Source organism: Plecotus auritus (assembly GCF_963455305.1).
Source record: "Plecotus auritus genome assembly, chromosome: 7".
Lineage (NCBI taxonomy): Eukaryota > Metazoa > Chordata > Mammalia > Chiroptera > Vespertilionidae > Plecotus > Plecotus auritus.
In genome coordinates this window covers 30,753,643-30,776,691 of record NC_137774.1, presented here as the reverse complement: position 1 = coordinate 30,776,691, position 23,049 = coordinate 30,753,643, and the positions used below count along the sequence as shown (strand labels likewise).

Here is a 23,049-nt window from a genome sequence, read left to right as displayed (position 1 = left end):
TGAGAGGGATGTCCGACTCCCCATCCGACATCCCTCGAGGGGTTCCAGATTGGAGAGGGTGCAGGCTGGGCTGAGGGACACACACACACACACACACACACACACACACACACACACACCTGTGCACAAATTTCATGCACCGGGCCTCTAGTATTTGTATATTTGAAAGAATTTCCCAATCTAGTTTCTTTTTTTCTTCTTTCTTCTCATTCCAGTAATAGAGAAATTACATCATTTTCACGGGCCCACTGGGAAAAGGAAAAATGCACAGTAGACTTTATGGGCTTTTTCTTAGTCTCCGTGACTTAGAAAGAATGTGGAGGTATTGTCACGTTTCCTTGATCCCTTGATAAGATGCAGTGACACTGAGGTGTTGACTTTTGTCAAAAGGGCAGCTGTTTCATGAAAAGCCCTGTAGCTGAACAGGAAAGTAAGAACTTAATTTAAGATATCCACATTTTTGTGGCTATAACAGGACCGACTTGTTTAAGGTGAAGATTTTACACTTTTCGAGACATTCTTTCCATGTAAAAGGAATATTCACTGAAAACCAGCCTCTTTCATGCAGCATGTTACTCATTGGCAACCTGGCAACATGTTTTCAAGGTGATGCTTATTCCCGCTAGACTGCTCCAGAATTATGAACATTGGTTTTGGAATTCCATTAAGACTCAAGAGCTGTGTGGCGGCTGCCATGTGTTTCTTCTTGAACGTTTCGTAATTTGCTTGGCGCATCTTCACTGTTGTGTAACAGGACAAGCTAGCTGTCTATTTCTTTTAAGTGAGCACTTACAAACTCTAAGATTCCTGTGCCCCCCTTGGATATAAAGCAGTCTGAAGGGCCTTTTTACTTTTTCACAGATTATTTCATTTATTCAAGCTGATAAGTGTCCATTCAGAAAATGGTGTTTATTGCTAGGCACTCTTTGGAAGTAGAGTGATGAATATAACAGAAATGGTTTTGTCCTCATGGAGCAAACGTTCTAGCCGAGTGAGACAAAAGTAAGTCAACAGTTACAAATTGTGTCACAGTTATGAAGGAAAGGAAGAGCTGATTGGGGCATTCAGAGGACAAGGGGACTGTATTTTAAGACTGGCTGGTCAGGGAAGACTTCTCTGAGGAGGTGGCATCAAGCTGAGAGCTAAAGAATGAGGAGGCACGGACTCCAGGACAACTTCGGGGAGAGAAGATTTGCAGAGGGAAATAACATAAGAGGCTGCGGCAGGAAAGGGCTTGGCCACCTGGAAGGCATCTTAAGCAGGGTCACCACCGTGTCTGTGCTTCTGTCACCTTTTTCGCCCGTGCCCATCCATTTCTTCAAGGCTCCCTGCCGCAGGGTTCATGTCTGTGCGAGTGTTCAGCTGGGATTCGGGTTTCGGTTTCCTCGGAGGACATCCGGAGGGCAGCTAGCTATAGAAGAGTTCCATGAAATACAGATCACAAGCTGGTCGAAATGAATGAAAAAGACCCAAAGGAAGGGTAGATTATGATGATCCTAAAAGGTTTCCAAGTTTCTCAAACAGAAAGAATTAGGCAATCGCATGCTGGTGTTGCGTTGAAAAGCCGTCTGACTTATTCTCTGAATTCAGGAGATGCTTGCTCTGACCTTGCATAAAACGGTTGATTTATTCTGACGGGTATATTAAAACCTATAGTATATGACCTCATTCTGTAGCTCATCCCTGTTGCACGCGAGTCATTTTGTATGTGTGTGTATGCCTATTTTCCCCCTGACGGCTTCCCAGTGGCTTTCTGCACCACTGTTTCAGAGGAGACACCCTCAGAAAGACTTCCAGCATTAACTCTTCTTACCGCCTGACCAGATGGGAGCTGACTTAGATTCAGTCCATTCATGTGAGTTGGACGCAAATAATATATTTCTTCTATCATACCCATTGGCTGTATCTGCTAACTCATTAGTATTTCAAAAAATACAGAGTTTTTAGTGGTCATCTCACACATCTTTAAGTCCGGATAATCTACTGGAATGAACATATTCTCCTGCCATTCCTGGAGTGATTGTAGCATAAAGGTTCTCTCCTACTCGTGATTGAGTCTCCCTTACGCCCCCATAGAGCTTACGTTTTAACAAAACAAATTCATTTGAAAGGCACACACTTGATTTTAAAGTAGAGAAGACCTTTCTAAGTATAGCAACAACGAAAGAATTCTAAGTGCAAAGATTGATAGGTGTCCCTGCATAAACATTTAAAATTTCTGTTTCTCAAAAAATACCATTGTATCACAGCATATTCAGTTACCCTCTCCTCCCCCACAAAAAAGGGAAAGGAAATGCAATTAAATTGGCATAGAATATAGCAGAGATTTCGTTCATAAAGCAGGAAGCGTGTTTATTAGTCTTTCTTTTGGATCATCTTCATTCTAAGTGTGGCTCCCCCTGATGGCTGCACAGTGGCTGCTCGGGATTTCAGCAGCCACATGTTTTCCCTCCTTGTTCCAGGAATCGTCACTTCTAGACAGTCCTTGGACATCCTCTCAGAAAAGAGAGAACATTTTCTTTCTCAGAAACACCTAGCAAAACTCTTTTCATGTTTTATTGGCATGAACCAAATGATCATGGCCAGGATTTGGTAAAAGGCAAAACGCTAAGAAATCTTTGTAAATGTAATAAAAGGTTAGCTTATTTCATGTAATGAAAAGCCCTTACAAATCATTATACGAAATTATGAATATGTAATAGACCAAAAAAAAGGAATGAAGAGAGAATTCACAAAAGAAAAGACTCAAATAGCTAGTGAATTTTTTGGAAAGTTGTATAACAAAGCAATTTAAATCATAGCAGCAATATATTATGCTATCAGTTGAGTTAATTCTTTTAACTGTTCACATGGTAAAGTTTGGAAATGGGTACTTTAATGTAGCAGTTGAAAACATAAATGGATCACAACAGCAATTCTGTTTCTAAAACTTTGCCATAAATCATTTGTGTTTGGGAATTTATTAATAATTATACTAAAAAATAGAAAACGCTAAAAATACCTCATACTATGGGGTTGTGTTTAATTGAATTACATGCATCTATCTTAGTACTGTGAGGCCATTCAGAATCATTTTATGGGAGTATATCTGATCCCATAAGAAAATGCACCTGATATATCAAATAAAAGCATTGCAAAGCACTTTATGATTATTATCTTTTTTACTTTTTATCTTTATTGTTGAAAGTATTGCACGTGTCTCCCTTCCTCCCCCCATTGAGCACTTTATGGTTATTATTTGATCTCAGTTTTGTATTAAATGTATATGCAACCATGAAAGAAAAATGGTTACATACATTTTTTAAACAACTTCCATATGGCAGTATACCTTAAACAGTATCAAAAGATCATTGACATACTGGAAAAAATACTGAAAACACCAATGACAAAGGGTGATTTTCTTAATTTATAAAGATCTCATACAAACCAATAAAAAAGCCAATCCAAAGAAAATGTGTTTTTCAAAGTTTACCTAAAAAGAATTACCAATGACTGATAAAAACATAAATTTTTCAAAATAGATTCTAAGGAAGTTAGTTGGAAAATTAATCATATTCCTGTTGACATCCATTTTATATCTGTTCTGACTTGATTGATATATGACAAAGAAACCTCAATTTTCAAATATTGTGTTAACAAAACATTTCTTGGGGAAGAAATAGGTAGTAGGATATTTTAGATTTGCAAGTACAAGGTTATGTTTCTGGTAAAATTGTCAATAATAAAAATAGTTATAACTATGTGTACAGTTATAAAACCTAAACATGGCTGAGCAAATCTGGCATTTTATCTATATTTTTCTGTAAATAGTAGCATTTCTTTCTGTATCACCTCAACATTATTCTAGCATGAGCTACTTATTACTCTGATCACATGTATCACCTATTAGTATGAGAAATCATGTATCCAAACAGCACAGTTGTGGTTTTTCTTTTTGTAATTGAGCTATGACCAGTGATGGTCTTCATAGTTAATCATACTATGTTCTACTTGTGCTGTGTAAACTTGAGCTATAGAACAGGCATCTGACCTTACTTATCCTGCCATTCCTCCATTAATTACAACCTAAGGCAAGAAAATGAAGCATATTTGATGTTTACCCTAAGACAGTGGTCGGCAAACTGCGGCTCTGTTGACTAATGAGTTTGCCGACCACTGTGTAAGGCATTACCCTTACCCAGAAGTTTTGACTTCAGGTTAAAGACATTAGTACATTATTAAAATGTTTTTTAAGTGTTTTTCCCTAAGGCAGTGGTCTGCAAATTCATTAGTCAACAGAGCGGCAAACGGCGGCTCGCGAGCTGCATGGGGCTCGCGAGCCGCAGTTTGCCGACCACTGCCCTAAGAAATCCAAGGGCCTTTTTCCAGATTATTCCCTTCCCCCAAGATTCAGGGTGCATCGTCACCCGGTACCACCATCATAGTGAGCACCCGTACTGGTGGCATGTTGGGGTGCAGGGATTTGTTGAGGAGCACGGGTCTAAGCCCCCTGCCCACTACCAGAGCCAGGCTGCTAGCAGGAGCTGTGTGTGGTTAGTCGCATTCTTCTGTAGAAGCAGGGTTCCCGGGTCTGAAAAATGATCGTTTCCCAAAGCCAAGCATTTGCCAGCAAAACATATTATTGTATGACTTAAAGAAACTTATGTCAAATGTATCCCCTGCTTTCCCTATGGCGAATTATTAGTAAGAGAAACAAATACCAGCACAATATCAATAATACATCAAGGCCCTAGCCAGTTTGGCTCAGTGGATAGAGCGTCAACCTGTGGACTGAAGGTTCCCGGGTTTGATTCCAGTCAAGGGCATGTACCTTGGTTGCAGGCTCCTCCCCAGCCCGAGCCCTGGTTGGGGCATGTGCAGGAGACAACCAATTGATGTGTTTCTCTCACATCGATATTTCTCTCTGTCTTTCCCTCTGTCTTCCACTCTCTCTAAAAATCAATGGGAAAATATCCTTATGTGAGGATTAAAAGGAAAAAAAGTGTTTTTAAAACACCTATTTTTAATGTATGTCAGGTGTGTGGCACACAGTAGTGAAATAATGTTTTCCCTCCCTTCCCTTAAGGGTAATAACAGCAAGCAGAAGTCAAAGATAGGGGTTGTCAGTTTCTTGTGCACTTTGGATCAAAAAGAACCTTTGAAATAACACTTTCAAATTTTTGCTCAATATCAGTAGCTGTTCTGATAGAATATTCGAGTGGGTGCTCTAATAAATCACCTAGTGTACATCTTTGCTTCACAGGTAAAAAACCTGAAGCCTGCCTAGGGTGACCTGATTCCCCACCCCTCACCCCCTTGGCCTTTGAGGAATGCGGGCCTCTCCCTCCAGGGCAGGACTGCTCTCCAGCCCCACCATGCCAGCCACGGAGCTGTCCGCTAAGCGGTGCTGGACTGTCGGAAACAGCCTCGCTGGTGGCGGAGGAATTCAAGCTTCGTTGCCTGGAGGTTTGCGTCGATGGGGCATTTGACCATATCTTACTTTTTAAGGCATTAGTTGTAGTTGTTTCCCAGTTATCTCATGGACATTTTGGGTTTTCCTAGGACGTCATAGGTATTTCCTGTTTTCCTTCGGATTCCCCAGGGAAACCACACAGACAAGTAGGAATTTGGGAAACTCTTGTAGAATAAGCAAACACTCCAAAGAATGCTTATGCCAAAGTGGCATATTTGGGGATGGCATATCTTGACCCCCTTCAAAATGAATGAGTAGTCTGTGGCCAAAGGATTCTACAGTCAAATATGTTTTTAAAATTCTGTTGAAGTTTATTTACATAGAACTTCCCCAAACTTTTCATATGCTAATGTGCATTGTGAATCTCCAAAAAAGAATCCCAGTAAGCAGCTTTCCCAAACTCACTAAGAATGGAACCCCTTTTTCAGGGAGCATTTCAAAGGCCCTGTGTCCCAGAATTCATTTGGAACTCTTCAGAAATGCATGTTAGGATGCACCTTTGGCTGGTGCTTTCTAATAACCGTTAGGATCTGAGTTTTTTTGAGTGACCTAAGGAAACATTCAGAACTGAGATCATGTGTAAGCACCTGCAGCAGAGGTGTGCGGGGGTATTTTTTTAAGGAGTGCTGCATGTTTAGATGCTGGGCTAAAGGAAGAAAAGTCAGCACATTGGTGACACAAGGTAAAAGCCCGGCTGTGCCTGACCAGATGGTGAGCCACTTCGACATTAGATGGAGGTGGGTCTGGGGCTGACAAGGTGGTACACACCTTCAGACAAATTTGAAACATCCCCAGACACCTCATTGAATCTGCTCAAATGCCCAAACACTTGACCAGAACCCTGTAGATCTGGGTCAAGAAGCAACTTTGAGAAAGCCTTTACCTGAGAGATTTTGACGATGGATTATCTGTTTGGTACCTCCTTTTTAAAGAAAACAAACCAAACTACAGGCAGTCCTCGGGTTACGTTGGACTCGATGTATGCCGTTTCGTGGTTACGTCGCCATCTCACATTTATTTATATTTTTTTAAAAAGTTCCGTCATTTAGACGTATGTACATATGTGCTTTATGTTTTTTATTATTTATTTACCACAAGTAAAGGTCAGGAATTGTTATCTTTTAAAATTTTTTTACTGTTTTACTTCATTACTGCTGTGTATGTGCTCCATGTGAGTGACGGAGGTGCTTATGTAGGTGGGTTCCGACTTACGGAGAAAATCGCGTTACATTGTGCCATAGGAACAGATCTCCAATGTAACCCGAGGACCTACTGTACAAAGAAAGCAGCCTCTTTGGTACAGCTCCACCGAGGGTTAGCTTTTGAGCAAGGCTGGCTCCCGAAGGGCCCGTCAGATTGACCTGACCTGTTGACTGGAGTAATTTTCGTTTCATTTGTCTCCAAAACAGTTGTAATTTGGGTGCTGCTAGGGTTCGTGTTAAGCGGGGCTTCTGACTGTAATTGACCAAGAGGTTCAATTGCTTCTTGAAGTTACAGTTACCAGGGGGTTGTCAGCTATGGCATCATCATAAAAAAGAAGCCATTAATGGGCAACAGTTGTGTGCACTAAAGAATTGCTAGGCTAATGGGTCTGGACAAGGCCACATAGAAAATGTATGAGTCCTAAATGAAGGTTCACAGGGCAGCTGACTCGGCAAGTAAGCCTACCAGATCCAGATGAAGCAGCTCAGGGGTGGGCGTTTCTAAATTACATTCCGCGAAGCACACACATACACACACACACGCACGCATGCACACACACACACAGTTAAGTCCACCAACAGGACTTATAAGGATCAAGCTCGCGTGCGCTTTGCTTTTTTTTGTTGCTGTTGTTGAGGGTGCGTGTTTTTTTGCCTCTGTCTTTATTTTAATGGTTTTAATTTGTTGATTGACTAAAGATTTGGTTGTTTCATTACTTCTTTTTTTTTTAATATATTTTATTGATACTTTACAGAGAGGAAGGGAGAGGGATAGAGAGCTAGAAACATCGATGAGAGAGAAACATCGATCAGCTGCCTCCTACACACCTCCCACTGGGGATGTGCCCGCAACCAAGGTACATGCCCTTGACCGGAATCGAACCCGGGACCCTTCATTCCACAGGCCGACGCTCTATCCACTGAGCCAAACCGGTTTCGGCATCATTACTTCTTAATTTTCCCCTATATGATCTCAAAATGCTATTTCTATCTATAAAACTAAGGAATAGCATGTCAAGAATTATGCTAAGAACCTACCAATTATATCCACTGAATTTTATTTTCTTCTCAGTACATATTAAATGAAGGGTGAGGGGGAAACATGGAGAAATAGAAAAAAAGGAGAGCTGGCCTGTGTTTATTTCGGAGACTAAACTGAAGATATGTAATTGACCTGCTTCTTCATCGAGTGTAAACCAGAATCCTTCATCTCTTGCAAAGTACATCTTGTACTTTAATGACTGCCAGATGTGGCTTTGCCGTGCCTGACCACGGAGGAAGTATGCACCAGGGGAAAGCATGGCAGGGTTAAGACGGCAATATGAAACCTCTGGTTAAACATGACAGACGGTATTTACAGCCACTCCCGCTCAGAAACCCTCACTGAGCAGGAAGGGGTAAGGACTGGAGAAACCCTCAAGGACAGATGGGACCATGGTGGAAACAGCAGCAGACGAGAGGCATCTGCCTGCTTTGGGAAGCAAATGGGTGTGTAGTTAGTTACTCTCCCAACAGGTGGAGAAGCTGAAATCTTAAGTGCCTGCAGAGAAGGCAGATGAGAGAGCCAGTTCACCTGACCACAGGGTTCTGGAAAGACTCAGGAGTGGGAGGGACCCGGTAGGGGTGAGGAGTAGAGATAAAGCTACAGGTTCATGCCCTGGCCAGCTGGCTCAGTTAGTTAAAAAATTGTCCCATACACCAGTGGTCGGCAAACTCATTAGTCAACAGAGCGGCAAACCGTGGCTCATGAGCCGCATGTGGCTCACGAGCCGCTGTTTGCTGACCACTGCCATACACCAAAAGGTTGCAGGTTGGATTCCTGGTCAGGGCACATAACTAGGTTGTGGGTTCGATCCCAGGTCAGAGCGTGAACGGAAGGTGACTGATCAATGTTTCTCACATTGATGGCTCTCTCTAACAACCAATAAAAAAGGCATATCCTCGGGTGAGGATTTAAAAAAAATAAAACTGCAGGTTCACAAAATTCCTTTCCCCCAAATTTCCTGAAATTAACAAAAGTGGAAAAATAACAAAACATGTCATCAACCCTGAAACCAAAAAGAGAGCTCAACTTTATACCATAAACTTTGAGAAGTGGCATCCAAAAAATAAAAGCTGGACCAACTGAAAGAAGGTGCTAAACAAAAATCAGTATGTTCGCCAAAGAAAAGACTGGAACTTGGAGAAGCACGAGGAGGGAATTCTGAGAGGCCTCGCTACTTTTCAGGGCTCTGGCTTTTAGTATAAAGGTATTCCATAGGGAAGACTCACTGGGAATAACCCACAACTTCACTGGAGACCCTTTCTCCCATCAAGAAGTCGTCTTCCCTTAGTCAAGAAAAGTCAGGGAAGTTTACCATCTCTCTTGCCTTTGATGCATCAATACATGGGCAAGGAACAGGGGACACATCTGCTTGGAATAATTATTATAACCAAACCTGGAAAAAGCTCCACAAGACATAGCCAAAAGAATGTCAGGAGCCTACACTGCCCCCAGGCAGGGGAGCAGACCTCGGATGCACTCCTTTTATTTGTATCAGGGCAGGAACTCAATGACCCCTGAGCCCCAGCTCTCTCTTCACTCTGTTTGAGCAGCTGAAAGACAGGATGAGGCATATAAATCATGGACATCCCGTCCATGTGATCCGTGGAAGAATAAAATCAGATCTAATCGGACGCTATTTGGGGTAGATGGAACGCTGAGAAGGGAAGATTTCAGGTCATATTGACATATGACTAAGGCAAAAAAAATTGAGCATATACCAAAGGAGACAAAAATTCAAATACTCTTAACAACCAATGCATAGAGTGTTCTAGCTCCCCACCAGGCACTGTTTGGTGTGCATTATCTCCTTTGGTCCTCACAATAGCACTACAAGGTAAGCATCATTTTTATCCCCATGTTTATAGATAAGAAAACTAGGTTAGGAGCTTGCCCAAGTTAAACCAGCTGGTAAGAGTGGGGTCAGGACTTGAACACAGGCAGTCTGAGTCCAGGGCCTGTTCTCATCTGCTCTGCTCCGCCACTAATCACACAACATTTTAGGCACCTGCTTTGTACTCTCAGATTAAAGAGACTAGAAATTCACTGGCCATGCACCCTTTCTTGAAAGCTCCTGGAGGGAGGAAAACCAAGAAAAAGAAGAACTTGTGCTCAGGAATCAGGAATCCAACAGGAGGAGTGCAGTGGCCTGAAGAGGAATGTGAAAGAGAAAGGTTCGATGGATGGGCTTGACAACTGGAAAAATTATTGTTGATTACTTGATGGGTCTGTTAGAGCATTTGGCATTAACAGTAGGTATCCTATATAATGAAAGGGTAATATGCAAATTGACCCTAAGGCAGAACGACCAGTCGCTATGACGCGCACTGACCACCAGGGGGCAGATGCTCAATGCAGGAGCTGCCCCCCTGGTGGTCTGTGCACTCCCACAGGAGAGGTTCTTCTCAGCCACAAGCCAGGCTGATGGCTGTGAGCGCAGCAGCGGTGGCGGGAGCCTCTCCCACCTCCTCGGCAGCACTAAGGATGTCTGACTGTGGCTTAGGCCCACTCCACCAGGGAGTGGGCCTAAGCTGGCAGGTGGACATTCCCCGAGGGCTCCCGGGCTGCGAGAGGCACAGGCTGGGCTGAGAGGACCCCCCCCCCCGCCAGTGCATGAATTTTCATGCACCAGGCCTCTAGTATAGTAAATAAAGCAGACTTTTAAAATAAGACAGCTGTTAACGACAAGTTAAAACAAATTTCCCTGACATAGTGAGAGGGTAGTCCTATTATGCAATGGTGAATCGAATTAATATGGAATATGAATATAGTTAAATTACACTATATAACACAATAATATAAACACTTTTGACTTTAAAATTTTAAATGTACTTATTATGGGGATGATAAAGGAGAGGTTCGCGTGATGGCGAGAGAGCTACATCACCAACTTCTGTAATGTGGGTATGTCTGAAAGGATCCACCAAGAAATAATAGTGTGCGTGATATTAGTGAATACCAGAAGAATGGTTAAAGTTGTTTGTGTGGAATGGAACTTCAAGGTGGGGTTAGGTGGGCAAGGGGGAGAGCTACTGTCTTTTTTTTTTTTTTTTTTTTGTAGCATTTCTGTACTATTTGCTTTTTCAACTAGACTAAACCAAGAATACAGATGACATTTTAAAGGTTCCAAAAAACAACAACTATGCCTTAAAAAGCACTTACTTATAAAATTTTTTTCCACATTGCTAAAGCATCTAACCAAAAACATTTTAATAAGAAGCTCTATAAAACACTTCTTGGAAATTAAAGATTGGTTTCCTATATAGATGTAGCTCCAGGGAGTCTTAATTTCCTTCCTCTTAAAAGAAAGGCAACAAACAGTATGAAACTTTAAAAATGTGTTTTCTTTAAGGAACTGAATCACAGACGTCCACCCTGTAATTGTATTCTTTTGGTTTTTCAAGATACTAAAGAAGGAACCTTTATTTTAGTGCCTGGGTGGAGGCGTAACAAAGCCATTTGTAGGATGGATTCGGCTACAGAGCAGGGGGCCCTTTTGACTAAAAAGGGTTTCTGTACTGAGGCCACAGAGGAAGTTTCCATTGCCCCATTGTCTATATATTCTGTTTCTATATGAACTCGAGGTTCCTACCACAGATTGCTCCTAGTCATGTTTTCCTTCCATATCATGGTTTTCCTGGACCTGTTGGTTCCTCTTTGGGGTCCCCGATGACCTCCTCACATGTAGTATGCAAACAGATCTATTGTGCAGCAGGCTGAAAAGGGAGAACATTGCAACACATGGTGCCAATTTAGGAGTCTGCACCAAGAGCCTCAAGATGACTGAATAAAAGAGGCGTTGCATGATTTTTTCCGAGAGAAACCGGTGGGCACAGTTGGGGATTTAAGAAGAAATAAAAGAAACCTGAAGGAATCTGGGGAACCCATATGGTGGGCTTTGAAGTAGAGGTTGCAAATCTTGGTCTTAAGAGGCCAGAGACAAGCAGGGCAATAACACCCTCAGCCTGAGAATTGGGATGGTCATTTAAGAAGCAGCAGTAAATAACGAACATGATGGTGGTGTATACAAGGAGTTTATTGTCTAAGAAAGCAGTAGAGTCATTTGAGTGTTGCCGACTGTAGTAGCAGAAAGGAGAAGAAGGGTTTGTATTGGAAATACTGTGGAAGCAAGACTTGGTGGTGGGGGGGTGGAGAGCACATGTAGGGAAAGAGCCATTGATGAAGATTACACCAGCTTTCTCTTTGCTTAAGAGATTGAGAAGTATGGGAACCTAAAAAATATGTAAGTATCTCTGCCTGGCTGGTGTGGCTCGGTGTTGAAACATCAACTCATGAACCAGGAGGTCACGGTTCAATTACCAGTCAGGGCACATTCTCGGATTGTGGGCTTGATCCCCTCCAGGGGTTGTGCCAGAGGCAGCTGATCAGTGACACTCTCTCATCATTGATGTTTCTATCCCTGTCTCCCGCTCCCTTCCTCTCTCTGAAATCAATTTAAAAATATATATGTGTGTGTGTGTGTATATATATATATATACACACACACACACACATACACACATACACACACACACACACACACACACACACACACATATACTAGTGACCTGGTGCACAAAATTCGTGCACATTAAAAGGGGATTAATTAGAGGAAATAATTTAATATTGCTATTTGCCCTTTCTCTATAATAGAAGTGTCAGAGATGAAAGAAAATTAGTAAAATGTATATGAAAACCTTCCTCCTGTCAGAGTCTGGGGCACACCACGGACCCAGAGTCAAGTCTCCAACCACCCACATGCACCTCAAAATCGCGTGAGACCCAGACCTGGCCGCCCCCCCCCCCCCAATGGGCTAGATCCAGACCTGGCCAGTCCCACCATTGTCAAGCCCTGCAGGGCAGGGGCCGTAGCCTCAGGTCCCCTGGCCCGGCACCAGGACGGGGCCATGGCCTGAGGTCCCCCAGCCCAGACTGGGGTGGGGGGCATGCCTTGAGGTCCTCCATCAAGCCCCACCAGGTGGGGGACATGGCCTCAGGTCCCCCGTCAAGCCCTGCCAGGTGGGGGTGCACAGCCTCAGGTCCCCTGGCCTGGCACTGGGGTGGGGGGCGCAGCCTGAGGTCCCCTGTCAAGCCCCATGGGGGCAGGGGGGGCATAGCCCCAGGTCCCTGCTGATTGCTCGTTAAGGCTCCTTATGAGAACTTGGCCTCAGCTGTGGGTGCAGCCACCTTTGTGACGGAGTGATGGATAATTAGCATATTCCCTCTTTATTAGATAGGATATGGATGGATCTCCGACTTCCCCATGCTTAAATAAAGCTGAGCCCTGGCCGGGTAACTCAGTTGGTTAGAGCATCGTCCCCATAAGCCAAGGTTGCGGGTTTGCTCTCCAGTCAGGGCACATACAAGAGTTAACAAATGAATGCATAAATAACTGGGAGAGCCAATTGATATGTGTGTGTGTGTGTCTCTTTATATATATATATATCTCCCTCCCTCCCTCTCTCCCTCTTCCTCTCTCTCGCTAAAAATTAAAAAAATTAAAAAGCTGGCATTGAGACATTTATATATTGTCTGATTTCTGAGCACTGAAAAGATTTTAACAATGATTCATATGATATTGGTCATTTGTTTTTTGTTTTCTAAATATGTTTTTATTGATTTTGGAGAGGAAGGGAGAGGGAGAGAGAAACATCGCTGGTGAGAGATACTGGTCATCTGTTTTGCCCTTCCTGCAGGAAAACATCTAAATCCTAGGGCGTTTACACAGCACCTGGAGAGGGGCCGCCCAGGCTGCATGTAAGTCAGTTTGTACATGCAGTGTGGTGTTACCCTGGTGGCCTGTGGACATGATCTGTGTGAAACCAGGCTTCACAAGAGAACTACAGATGTTGATGGCTTTTGGTTTTCTGACTCATCTTGTTCCCTTGCAACATTCTTAAAAACATTTATCCAAAGATATTTGTACTTTGTCGTTCTTCTTTTCATGACCATAAAGTTAAAACAAGACTCCGCCTCAAACTCAGCATGCACTCCGGTGTAGACAGTGCCCAGGTAGACAGCTGGACCAAAATGACGGGCCCGACTCCACACTGCCACCTGTTGGTGGCTGGCAGAATTGGCATGCTTTAGCTCCGGCTGATTTGGGTGGCACATGCAAGTTGTCCAGTTGAGTTTATAAGCAGAGGAGCTTCTATGATTTCAAAGTGACCTACTACTCAGGCAGCCAGCAACACTTTTCTTTTTCTTTCCTCTGTCGTGAAGGTGTGGCGGGGCACGCTGGCCCGCATGCGGTACAAGAGGACCAAGGCAGCCCTGACCATCATCAGATACTACCGGCACTACAAGGTGAAGTCCTACATCCACGAGGTGGCCCGGCGCTTCCACGGCGTCAAGACCATGAGAGACCACGGGAAGCACGTGAAGTGGCCAACCCCTCCCAAAGTTCTTCGCCGCTTCGAGGAGGCCCTACAGGCCATTTTCAATAGGTAAGAACTTGTTCGTATGTGCTGCCTCCGTTTATGGCAGCACACGTAACGTGTCATATAAAAATCACAGTTCTTCGACCAGGAGGCTGGCTCAGCTATTTCCTGTTCGAACATGTCTCCAATTTTGTAGACTTCGATTTCACAAAGCGTCTGTTCCCCTCTCAAAATAGCAGAACTGTCCATTGATTTTTTCCTGTAGCCATATAGACAGCAGCGTGCTGCCACCCCTGGATCAAGCCATAGTGAAGATGTTATTGGCATGCAGACTCTACTTTCTTCTAGTAGCAAAAAATAGCTATTAAAATCACCGCAGCCGAAACTGGTTTGGCTCAGTGGATAGAGCGTCGGCCTGCGGACTAAAGGGTCCCGGGTTCGATTCCGGTCAAGGGCATGTACCTTGGTTGCGGGCACATCCCCAGTGGGAGGTGTGCAGGAGGCAGCTGATCGATGTTTCTAGCTATCTATCCCTCTCCCTTCCTCTCTGTAAAATATCAATAAAATATGTTTTAAAAAAAAAAAATCACCGCAAATAACTCACACTAGGATTTCCGTCCATTCTTTCTGTGCAGTGGTTGTCTGTCCTGCTTTCCTTAAACTCACGAGGAGTTTATAATACATGCCACTGCCCAAGCCCCACCTCCAGAAATACCTGTCTAATGGAGCTGGGGAGTGGGGGCCCAAGCAGAGGTCCTTTTTAAAGTTTCCCATGAGATTTTAAATTACAAGGGAGGAAACAACTGTTTTAGAGCACGCAGTATTTTTTAAATAAACAAGCATCTATGTAAAATGTGATACCTTTCCACGCGATCATTTTTTTTTTATGTAAACTGCCCTGAATCTGAGTGTTTAATTATTTATAACTCCTTGCTCCTGATTGTTTGAGCTTATTTGTTGTGCCAGTGTGCACCAGATACACTTAGCTTTGTCTTAGGTGCAGCTGTCTAGTCCCATAAGCTAAGCTAATGGTCCTCAAATGTGGTCATTTGGTGGCATGATGGTCCACATGGAACACTGAAGTCATTGAGAGATTGGATGTAAATTGGTGGCAGATGTCAGAAGATAAAGAAAATGCATGGGAAGAAAATTTTATATTACATATCTCATTTGCTTTAAAAGCAACAGAATGACTGCTCATAAAAAGAAAAAAAATCAAACAGTGCAGATTTATTGAAAGCAAAAGTACCTAAATTCTCAGGTGTAATACTCTCAGTGTTATTTGTAGTCTTGGCAGCCTTTTTTAATGCACAGAGAAGTGTTTTTTCATGAATTGTACTCTCTGCAACCTGCATTTTTTACATAATCTAAAACATAATTAAGTGATACATGAATACATGCTCATTTTTTTTAAAGTGAAATAACATAAAAATATATAGGATATAAAGTTGAAATCCTCCACACCTCCTCTTGTCTCTCCCCATTTTATTTCTTTCCCCTGAAATAACCACTCATTAACAATTAGTTTATATCCTTCTAAATCTTTGTCCTTGCATTTACAAACACACACGTGTAAGAGACAGCATGAGGTAATGGTTCGGAACACAAACCCTGGAACCTGGGTTCATATTCTAGTTCTGCCACTGAAGAGCTGTGTGTAACCTTGGGCAAATTAGTTAACCTCTCTGTGCCTCAACTTCTTTATCTGTAAAAGGACTGTAACAATAGTACCTGCTCGTAGGGTTGTTGAAAGAATTATGAGTAAATACGTATATAAAGCATCTGCTCATACTGTGAGTGCATATGCATCTAGAGTCACATATAATTTGGAATTTTTTCCTCTTTTACACAAGCGAGATTATAAGTATGGTTATATGACTTGACTTAGAAATAAGTCTTGAAGACCTGTGCATGACAACAAATAAAGATCTGAGTAATATTTTTAATGGATGCAAAGAATTATTGGTTTTGATTATGTTGCTCTGTGGCCTGTACAGTCTTCCTTAGATTTTGAGGTTTGTATGGCCTACAATTGATTAGTTTTTGTAAAATTTAATGGCAATATACACTCAGCACCTGCTGTGCCACAGGCACTGACCTAGGTTCCAGGTATATGGTGACAAACAGCCAAGATGCAAAAGACGGTTCCAGGCCTGCTCAGTTCATTTCCTCTCTCTCTCTCTCTCTCTCTCTCTCTCTCTCTCTCTCTCTCTCTCTCTCTCTCTCTCTCTCTCAATGAGTCTTGCTAGTTGTATTAATCTAGTCCAAAGGCACACGTTTTCTGTAAAGAGCCAGATAGTGTATATTTTGGAGGCATGTTACTGTTTTTAGGGTAGCATGCAACAGTCTGGGTTCATCCTACTTAATGTCAGCTTCTTGTGTTTGAGAATGAATGGTCTTGTGTTTCTGCAGTCAAATACATTGTGTTTATTTCTTCGTAGATGGCGAGCATCTCAGCTTATCAAGACCATCCCTGCTTCAGACCTGCCCCAGGTCAGGGCAAAGGTTGCGGCCATGGAGATGCTGAAGGGTCAAAGGGCTGACCTAGGGCTCCAAAGGGCCTGGGAGGGCAACTATCTTGCTTCGGTAAGTGCAGGAGAACTAAGTGGGTTCACTCCTGCTCCCTTAACAAAAAAAAAAGAAAAAAAAGAAGAATTTTTCTCCAAAAATTTATAGAAAAACTGACACCTTCAGAAACTAAATCCTATGAGCAACACTAAACTAAAAGTATTATTGCTTCCAAGTGTACAACAGCTGGCGTTTCCCCCACGTTAAAAAGGGTGTTCTCTCTTCTGTCTGTGTGTGTTAGGTACCTGCTATACCATGGCTCTGACCATTTAAACCTTCCCTTGCATAACTCAGCAACTATTTTTAACCATCACTTTATATCAGTTATTCCCCAAGCTCTGTTTCATCCTCTCTCCGATCCCTTATTTTAAATGTTTACTACTATAGGACCTTTGTTGTTAAGACAGCCTTTTAGTGGCTTAGCACCTGGGATGGGGAGGTTAAAAGTAAAGCGTGTGCAACGTCATGAGCTTAGTAATAAAGCCGTGCACTAAGAGCTCACTTTTTCATCTGAAATGCTAAGCATCATCATTCGATCGCACTTCCTGTCTCTTTCAGAAGCCAGATACACCTCAGACCTCAGGCACTTTCGTCCCCGTTGCCAATGAACTGAAACGGAAGGACAAGTACATGAACGTCCTCTTCTCCTGTCACGTCCGTAAGGTAAGGCGATCTTGAGACAGACCTCCTCGGAAGGAAGAGGCTGCTTCCGATGAAGCGCCCTGAGACACACCCTCAGTGAAACATAGCGATAGGCGCACCACTGGCTCTGTCCTCAGGAGGCTGTGCCTGTCCGTGGGAGGCATGGATGGAAGGGGAGTGGATATTCTTGGCAACCATTCTTCTTAAAACAGGAGAGGGGGGACCTCCTAGAGGTCAAGGATTTGTATCTTACTGAATATCTATCTTTCAAACACATACTCGTCTGCCTATATTTAATGGTCATTGAGTACTGTTTTATACATGTTTTATTGCTGGTTTTTTAAATTTTTATTGATTTCAGAGAGGCAGGGAGAGGGAGAAAGAGATAGAAACATCAATGATGAGGATCATTGATCAGCTGCCTCCTGCACGACCCCCCACTGGGGATTGAGCCCACAACGCAGGCATGTGCCCTGACCGGGAATCAAACCCATGACCTCCTTGTTTATAGCTCAGTGCTCAACCACTGAGCCACGCCAGGAAGAGGGAGGAAGAATGTAGTTTGGAAAAGTGAGAAGGACATAGTGAGATTCAGAAGGGAGGGGGAAAGGTTATGTGCTAGGGATATATTTGCTCATCTGGAGCAGGATGTGTGTGGACCGTTATTTACCTGGAGATGAGAGCAGCTGGGCGAGTGGAACAGGTGGAAGTTGGAAAGTGGAAGGCAAAGGACATAGTTGGTTGTTTTTTTAAAAAACATTTGTTTAGAAAAGGAGAGAGAGAGGAAATTGAAATAGCTATAAAAGAACATTTTGTAAAAATATGCAAATAAAATAATGCAAATAAATTTTAAAATGTTAAGTGGGTGGATTTAAGAAAAACATTGCCTAGATTAACCCCAGGAGAGATTTTGATATAAATACACCAATATTCGAAGGAGGAATTAAGAAAATATCAAAGAGTTACCTCACAACAAAGGTTCAGGTTTAGGTGATTTTAGAGGTTTTTTGTTTCAGATTTTCAAAAAATACATAATTACAGTGTTATTCAGATCAAAATAATGAAATGATATTTTTCTATATAAATGTGGGGAACTTTAAAATGTTAATAACATCTAGTGTTTGCAAGAGTTTAGAGAAACACTGTTGGTAGGTCATAAAACAAGCCTCAGTAAATTTAAAAGGATTGAAATCTTACAAAGTATATTCTCCGACAATAATGGAGTGAAATTAGGAAAGAAGAACAGAAAGCAATTTAGGGGATGCACAGATAGGTGGGAATTAAGTGACACATTCCTGAGTACCAGTGGTCAAAAAAGAAATCACAGGAAAATCAAACATTTGGAAAAGAAGACACAACATAGCAAAACTTATGGGAGGCAGTGAAAGCCGTCTTAGAGGGACCTGTAATGCCTATAATGGAAGAGATGAAAGATCTCATATCAATAGTCTAATCTTCTTTCTTAAGACACTGCTAAAAAAAACACACACAAACTAACCCAAAGCAAGCAGAAAAATAAAATAATAAAGATTAGAGCAGAAACCAATTAAATAAATAATATAAAAATAATAGGGAATAAAACAGCAAAACCTAGGGGAAGAGATCAACCAAAGGACTTGTATGCATGCATATAAGCCTAACCAGTGGTCACAGACAACGGGGGTGGAGGGCATGCATGGGGAGGGGTTTGGGATGGGAATGGGGGGATGAGGACAAATATCTGATACCTTAATCAATAAAGAAATTAATTTAAAAAAATAAAATAAAACAACAAAACCAAAAGTTTTAATTTTGACAGATCTTTAGTCGGACTGACCAAATACTATAAGACAAGAAGGAGCTTGAACTATTCATGAAGTTCAAAAACACAACTGCTAGCGTTCAGACATTCAATTCAATGTAATATAAACTTTTTAACAACATAGAAAGCAGTCTGCTTTAAACGTAGAATGAAATAAATGTCACCAAGGAAAGTTTGCTAGTATCTCGGTGTGGTTACCGAAGTCCCGAGTCTAATTCTGAGCTGAATTCAGAAACCCTAGTTTCTAAGTGTACCTAGGGTTGATCAGCCAGTCAGGAAATGACTTTTGCTAACCAGATTTCACTGACCCACACAAAAAAGTATAAGCCCTAATGCCAGTTAGTGAATTTAACCAAGGAATGTACCATTCCAGCCATTTCCGCAAGTCTGCATTTCCACTATCTAGGATACTTCCTCTCTAGGATCAAGGTAACTATGAAGTCAAATTAGTAATCAGGACAAGTGATCAAAGACCGTTGGGTGGTGTTGACAGTCATCCTCTACTCTGGAAAGGTCTCTGGTGCCTCTGATTCTTTCTTTCCAGGGGTGACAATGGGATGTCTAACAGCATGCATGTCTCTCCCTGGCTCCTCCTGGAAAAAAACGGAAAAATTCTTAGCCATGCTCCTGTATTTTTTTAAATATATTTTTATTGATTTCAGAGAGGAAGGGAGAGAGAGAGAAACATCAATGATGAGAGAGAATCATTGATCAGCTGCCTCCTGCACACCCCACACTGGGGATCGAGCCCGCAACCTGGGCAAATGCCCTGACCGGAATCAAACCGTGATCTCCTGCTTCATAGGTCGATGCTCAACCACTGAGCCATGCTCCTGTATTTCTAAGTCCAATGCAAAATAGTATTTCTCCATACTATAGGTTAGGTAATGTCCTCTTTAGAATCTTTTTAATCCCAAAGATGTACCAAGATGAACTTGACACGATTTCAGTAAAGTCCTCTTCTTTATGCCTTGACTTTTTTATGAAGCAGCCAATTTCTATTAACTACCGTCATAAACTGTCCTTTAAGATGGGAGACTTCTGCAGATAGCTGCTCTCACTCTCCTAATAGCTTTGACTCTCCAGGGAATCTTTCTCTCTGGCCCCTGTGGTGCTGATTAAACCTGTAAACAGATCCTTAGAAGTGTTTAGGCAAAAGCAAGATGACAGGGATTTTTTTCTTTAGTAGAGGATTTTAGTTTGGGTAAAAGAAGAAATAAGATGAGATCTTATCTAATATTGAGTCTGCAATCCAGTTTTTCTATTACTTTATGGATTTACATGGAAGAGAATTAGTGTTCCTATGCCATAATTATTTTAATTTAGTTAAAATTTACAGATTTACATATGTATAGAACAAGTTTTTCTTCCCTGGCTGATGTGGTTCAGTGGTTGAGTATCAACCTATGAACCAGGAGGTCAAGGTTCCATTCTGGTCGGGGTACATGCCTGGGTTGTGGGCTCGATCCCCAGTAGGAGGCGTACAGGAGGCAGCCGAGCATGTTTCTCTCTCATCGATGTTTCTATCTCTCTATCCTTCTCCCTTCCTCTCTCTAAAATGAATAAAAATATTTTTTAAGTTTTTCTTTCCATTTTGATTTAGCTGAGTTATGCCACCTAAACCTATCACTGAGTTGCATGACATCCCTCCCACTCGATCCATGTTTTAAGGACAATTTGAGTTGCTAAGAAAGAAGGTAAAAATTTATGACCTGTTCTCTTTAGGAATTACATTTTTACATAAAAAAAGAATGTAACATTTCTAAACATTGTCAGTAAAATTGCTGCTTTGAGGTTTTTGTTTGTCAGTTTCCAGATTAAGTCATGGACATAGAATAGAAAGGACAATACTTTCCACTTGACCGCTGTGGCCTATCGTTTGTGACTCTTGCGTGACCTTATGAAATTATGCAAAAGCATCTTTTCATACTTTTTTGCAACACACTCATATTTCTCAATACGAATTCGCAAAAGATGAGGAACACTACTTTGGCTTGTTATTCAGATTTTGTCTTCGATGTTCTCTTGTCTCCATATTCTCAGATGGCTACAAATGATGAGTGTGTTCCAACATGGGTTTCTGTTGAATCTGAGTGTGTTTTTAGAAAGGGCCCAAGTTTAATGTTGAACATGCTCTCTATCTGCAGCATTCTCAGAGCCTTGAATGGACTCGTGGTTATGACCATCCCAGGGAAGGCTGTGGTTTGCATTGTTCCTCAAACCAGCTTGACTGGGAACCCTTTCTTGTACAAAGCATCACGCGAGGCTAGTGTTGTGCAACACAACCTAGAAAAGGCTGATGGACCCGCTCTGCAGTCTCTCGTTTCGAGTCTCTGACGAGTGCCGGTTCGCTTTCCTGGCAAACACTGTTGCCGTGTGCCATGAATAAGCACCACAAAGAATAATTAGTATTTCACCACATACATTCTATTTTACTATTTTTTAAAATATGTTTTTATTGATTTCAGAGAGGAAGGTAGAGGGAGGGAGAGAGAGAAACAGCAGTGATGAGAGAGAATCACTGATCAGCTGCCTCCTGCACGCCCCACACTGGGGATCGAGCCTGACTGGGAATCAGACCGTGACCTCTGGGTTCATAGGGTGATGCGTAACCACGGAGCCACACTGGCTGGGCTCTATTTTACTCTTCATTTCTCTTCATTTTTATCAAGACTGAAGAATATACATTGGTTATAAGGATATGTTTAGAGAATTGACTGATTTCTAAAGCTATGAGGCGAAAGGGAGAAGACTGAATAAAATTCAAACTGAAACTGGAATTTTAGTTTGCTATCGTTTACCTATGGCGATATATCTTCTGTGTCCCATCCACCTGTGTAATTTACTCAGGTGTGTATCCTACCAACACTGTCGATGTTTTCAAATGAATCTCCCAACTTCTTTGTTGCATCTTTAAAATAAGATCTTGGGAGCAGGGATGGAGGTTTATATATCACAACTGTGCCTTCTCTTCTCCTTAGTGGAGGGTTTTTAGTGGTCTTTTTTATTGTTTTGTTTTGCTTTGCTTTTCCTTCTAATCACTGAGAAACATGACCTTGTAGCTCCTCAGAATTTTTTTTAATTTTTAAAAAATTTTTGATTTATTGATATTAGAGAGAGAGAGGAAGGGGGAGAGAGATTTGTTGTTCCACTTATTTATGCATTCACTGCTTGGTTCTTGTATGTGCCCTGTCAGGGGAATTGAACCTGCAACCTTGGTGTATCCAGACAATGCTCTGACCAACTGAGCTACCCAGCCAGGGTGTTCTTCAGAAATTTTTAGTGCTCAATACCTTGATTTAAATATTACCCAAATCTAAAATTAAAACCTGCTAATCAGCAAGTAGCTAATTGCATAGTTATACAGTGTCCCTTCATTAATCTGTTAGAAAAAGATGTGCCTACAAATGTAGCATTTCTGACTCGCTAGTAAAGTAGCACTCTACAGAATCACACACACGTACATTTCCTCCCAATCCCATTATCTAATTTTATTATCTTTATACATTGTATGAAATTATTTTCACTTATTGATTAAATAAGTGACCTTATGAAATTATGCAAAAGCATCGTTTCATACTTTTTTGCAACACACTCATATTTTTCAATACAAATGTGCAAAAGATGAGGAACACTGTTACTATTTCACCACATACACTCTATTTTACTATTTAAGTTTGAGAGGTCAATGGGAAGAAAAGGAGACATACGTAATACTTTAATCAATGAAGAATTTAAATTTAAAAAAAAAAAGACTGACGGGAAAACCTTCTTATCTGTCTCAACTCGATCTGCTGTATTAGGCTCAGATTTGTATCATAACCAAGGGCTTTCTGTCATTCCTTTGTATATCATCAGCAACTTATAAAGTACTTGAAAATGCACATTGTAAATTTGGAGGAAGAAAACATTTATCGAATCACTTAATTTAAGTAAATATTTACCAGTATCATTTCTTTAAA

General features: G+C 41.7%; 1 protein-coding gene across 1 annotated transcript in view; it reads left to right on the top strand.

Moving 5' to 3' along the window:
• MYO1D (myosin ID) overlaps positions 1 to 23,049 on the top strand; it is a 283,903-nt gene that overhangs the window by 153,806 nt on the left and 107,048 nt on the right. Inside the window, exons 17-19 of the mRNA XM_080678530.1 lie at positions 13,919 to 14,142; positions 16,518 to 16,662; positions 17,203 to 17,307. Of these exons, the coding sequence (XP_080534656.1) occupies positions 13,919 to 14,142; positions 16,518 to 16,662; positions 17,203 to 17,307 (474 nt within the window). The remainder of the gene's footprint in view (positions 1 to 13,918; positions 14,143 to 16,517; positions 16,663 to 17,202; positions 17,308 to 23,049) is intronic.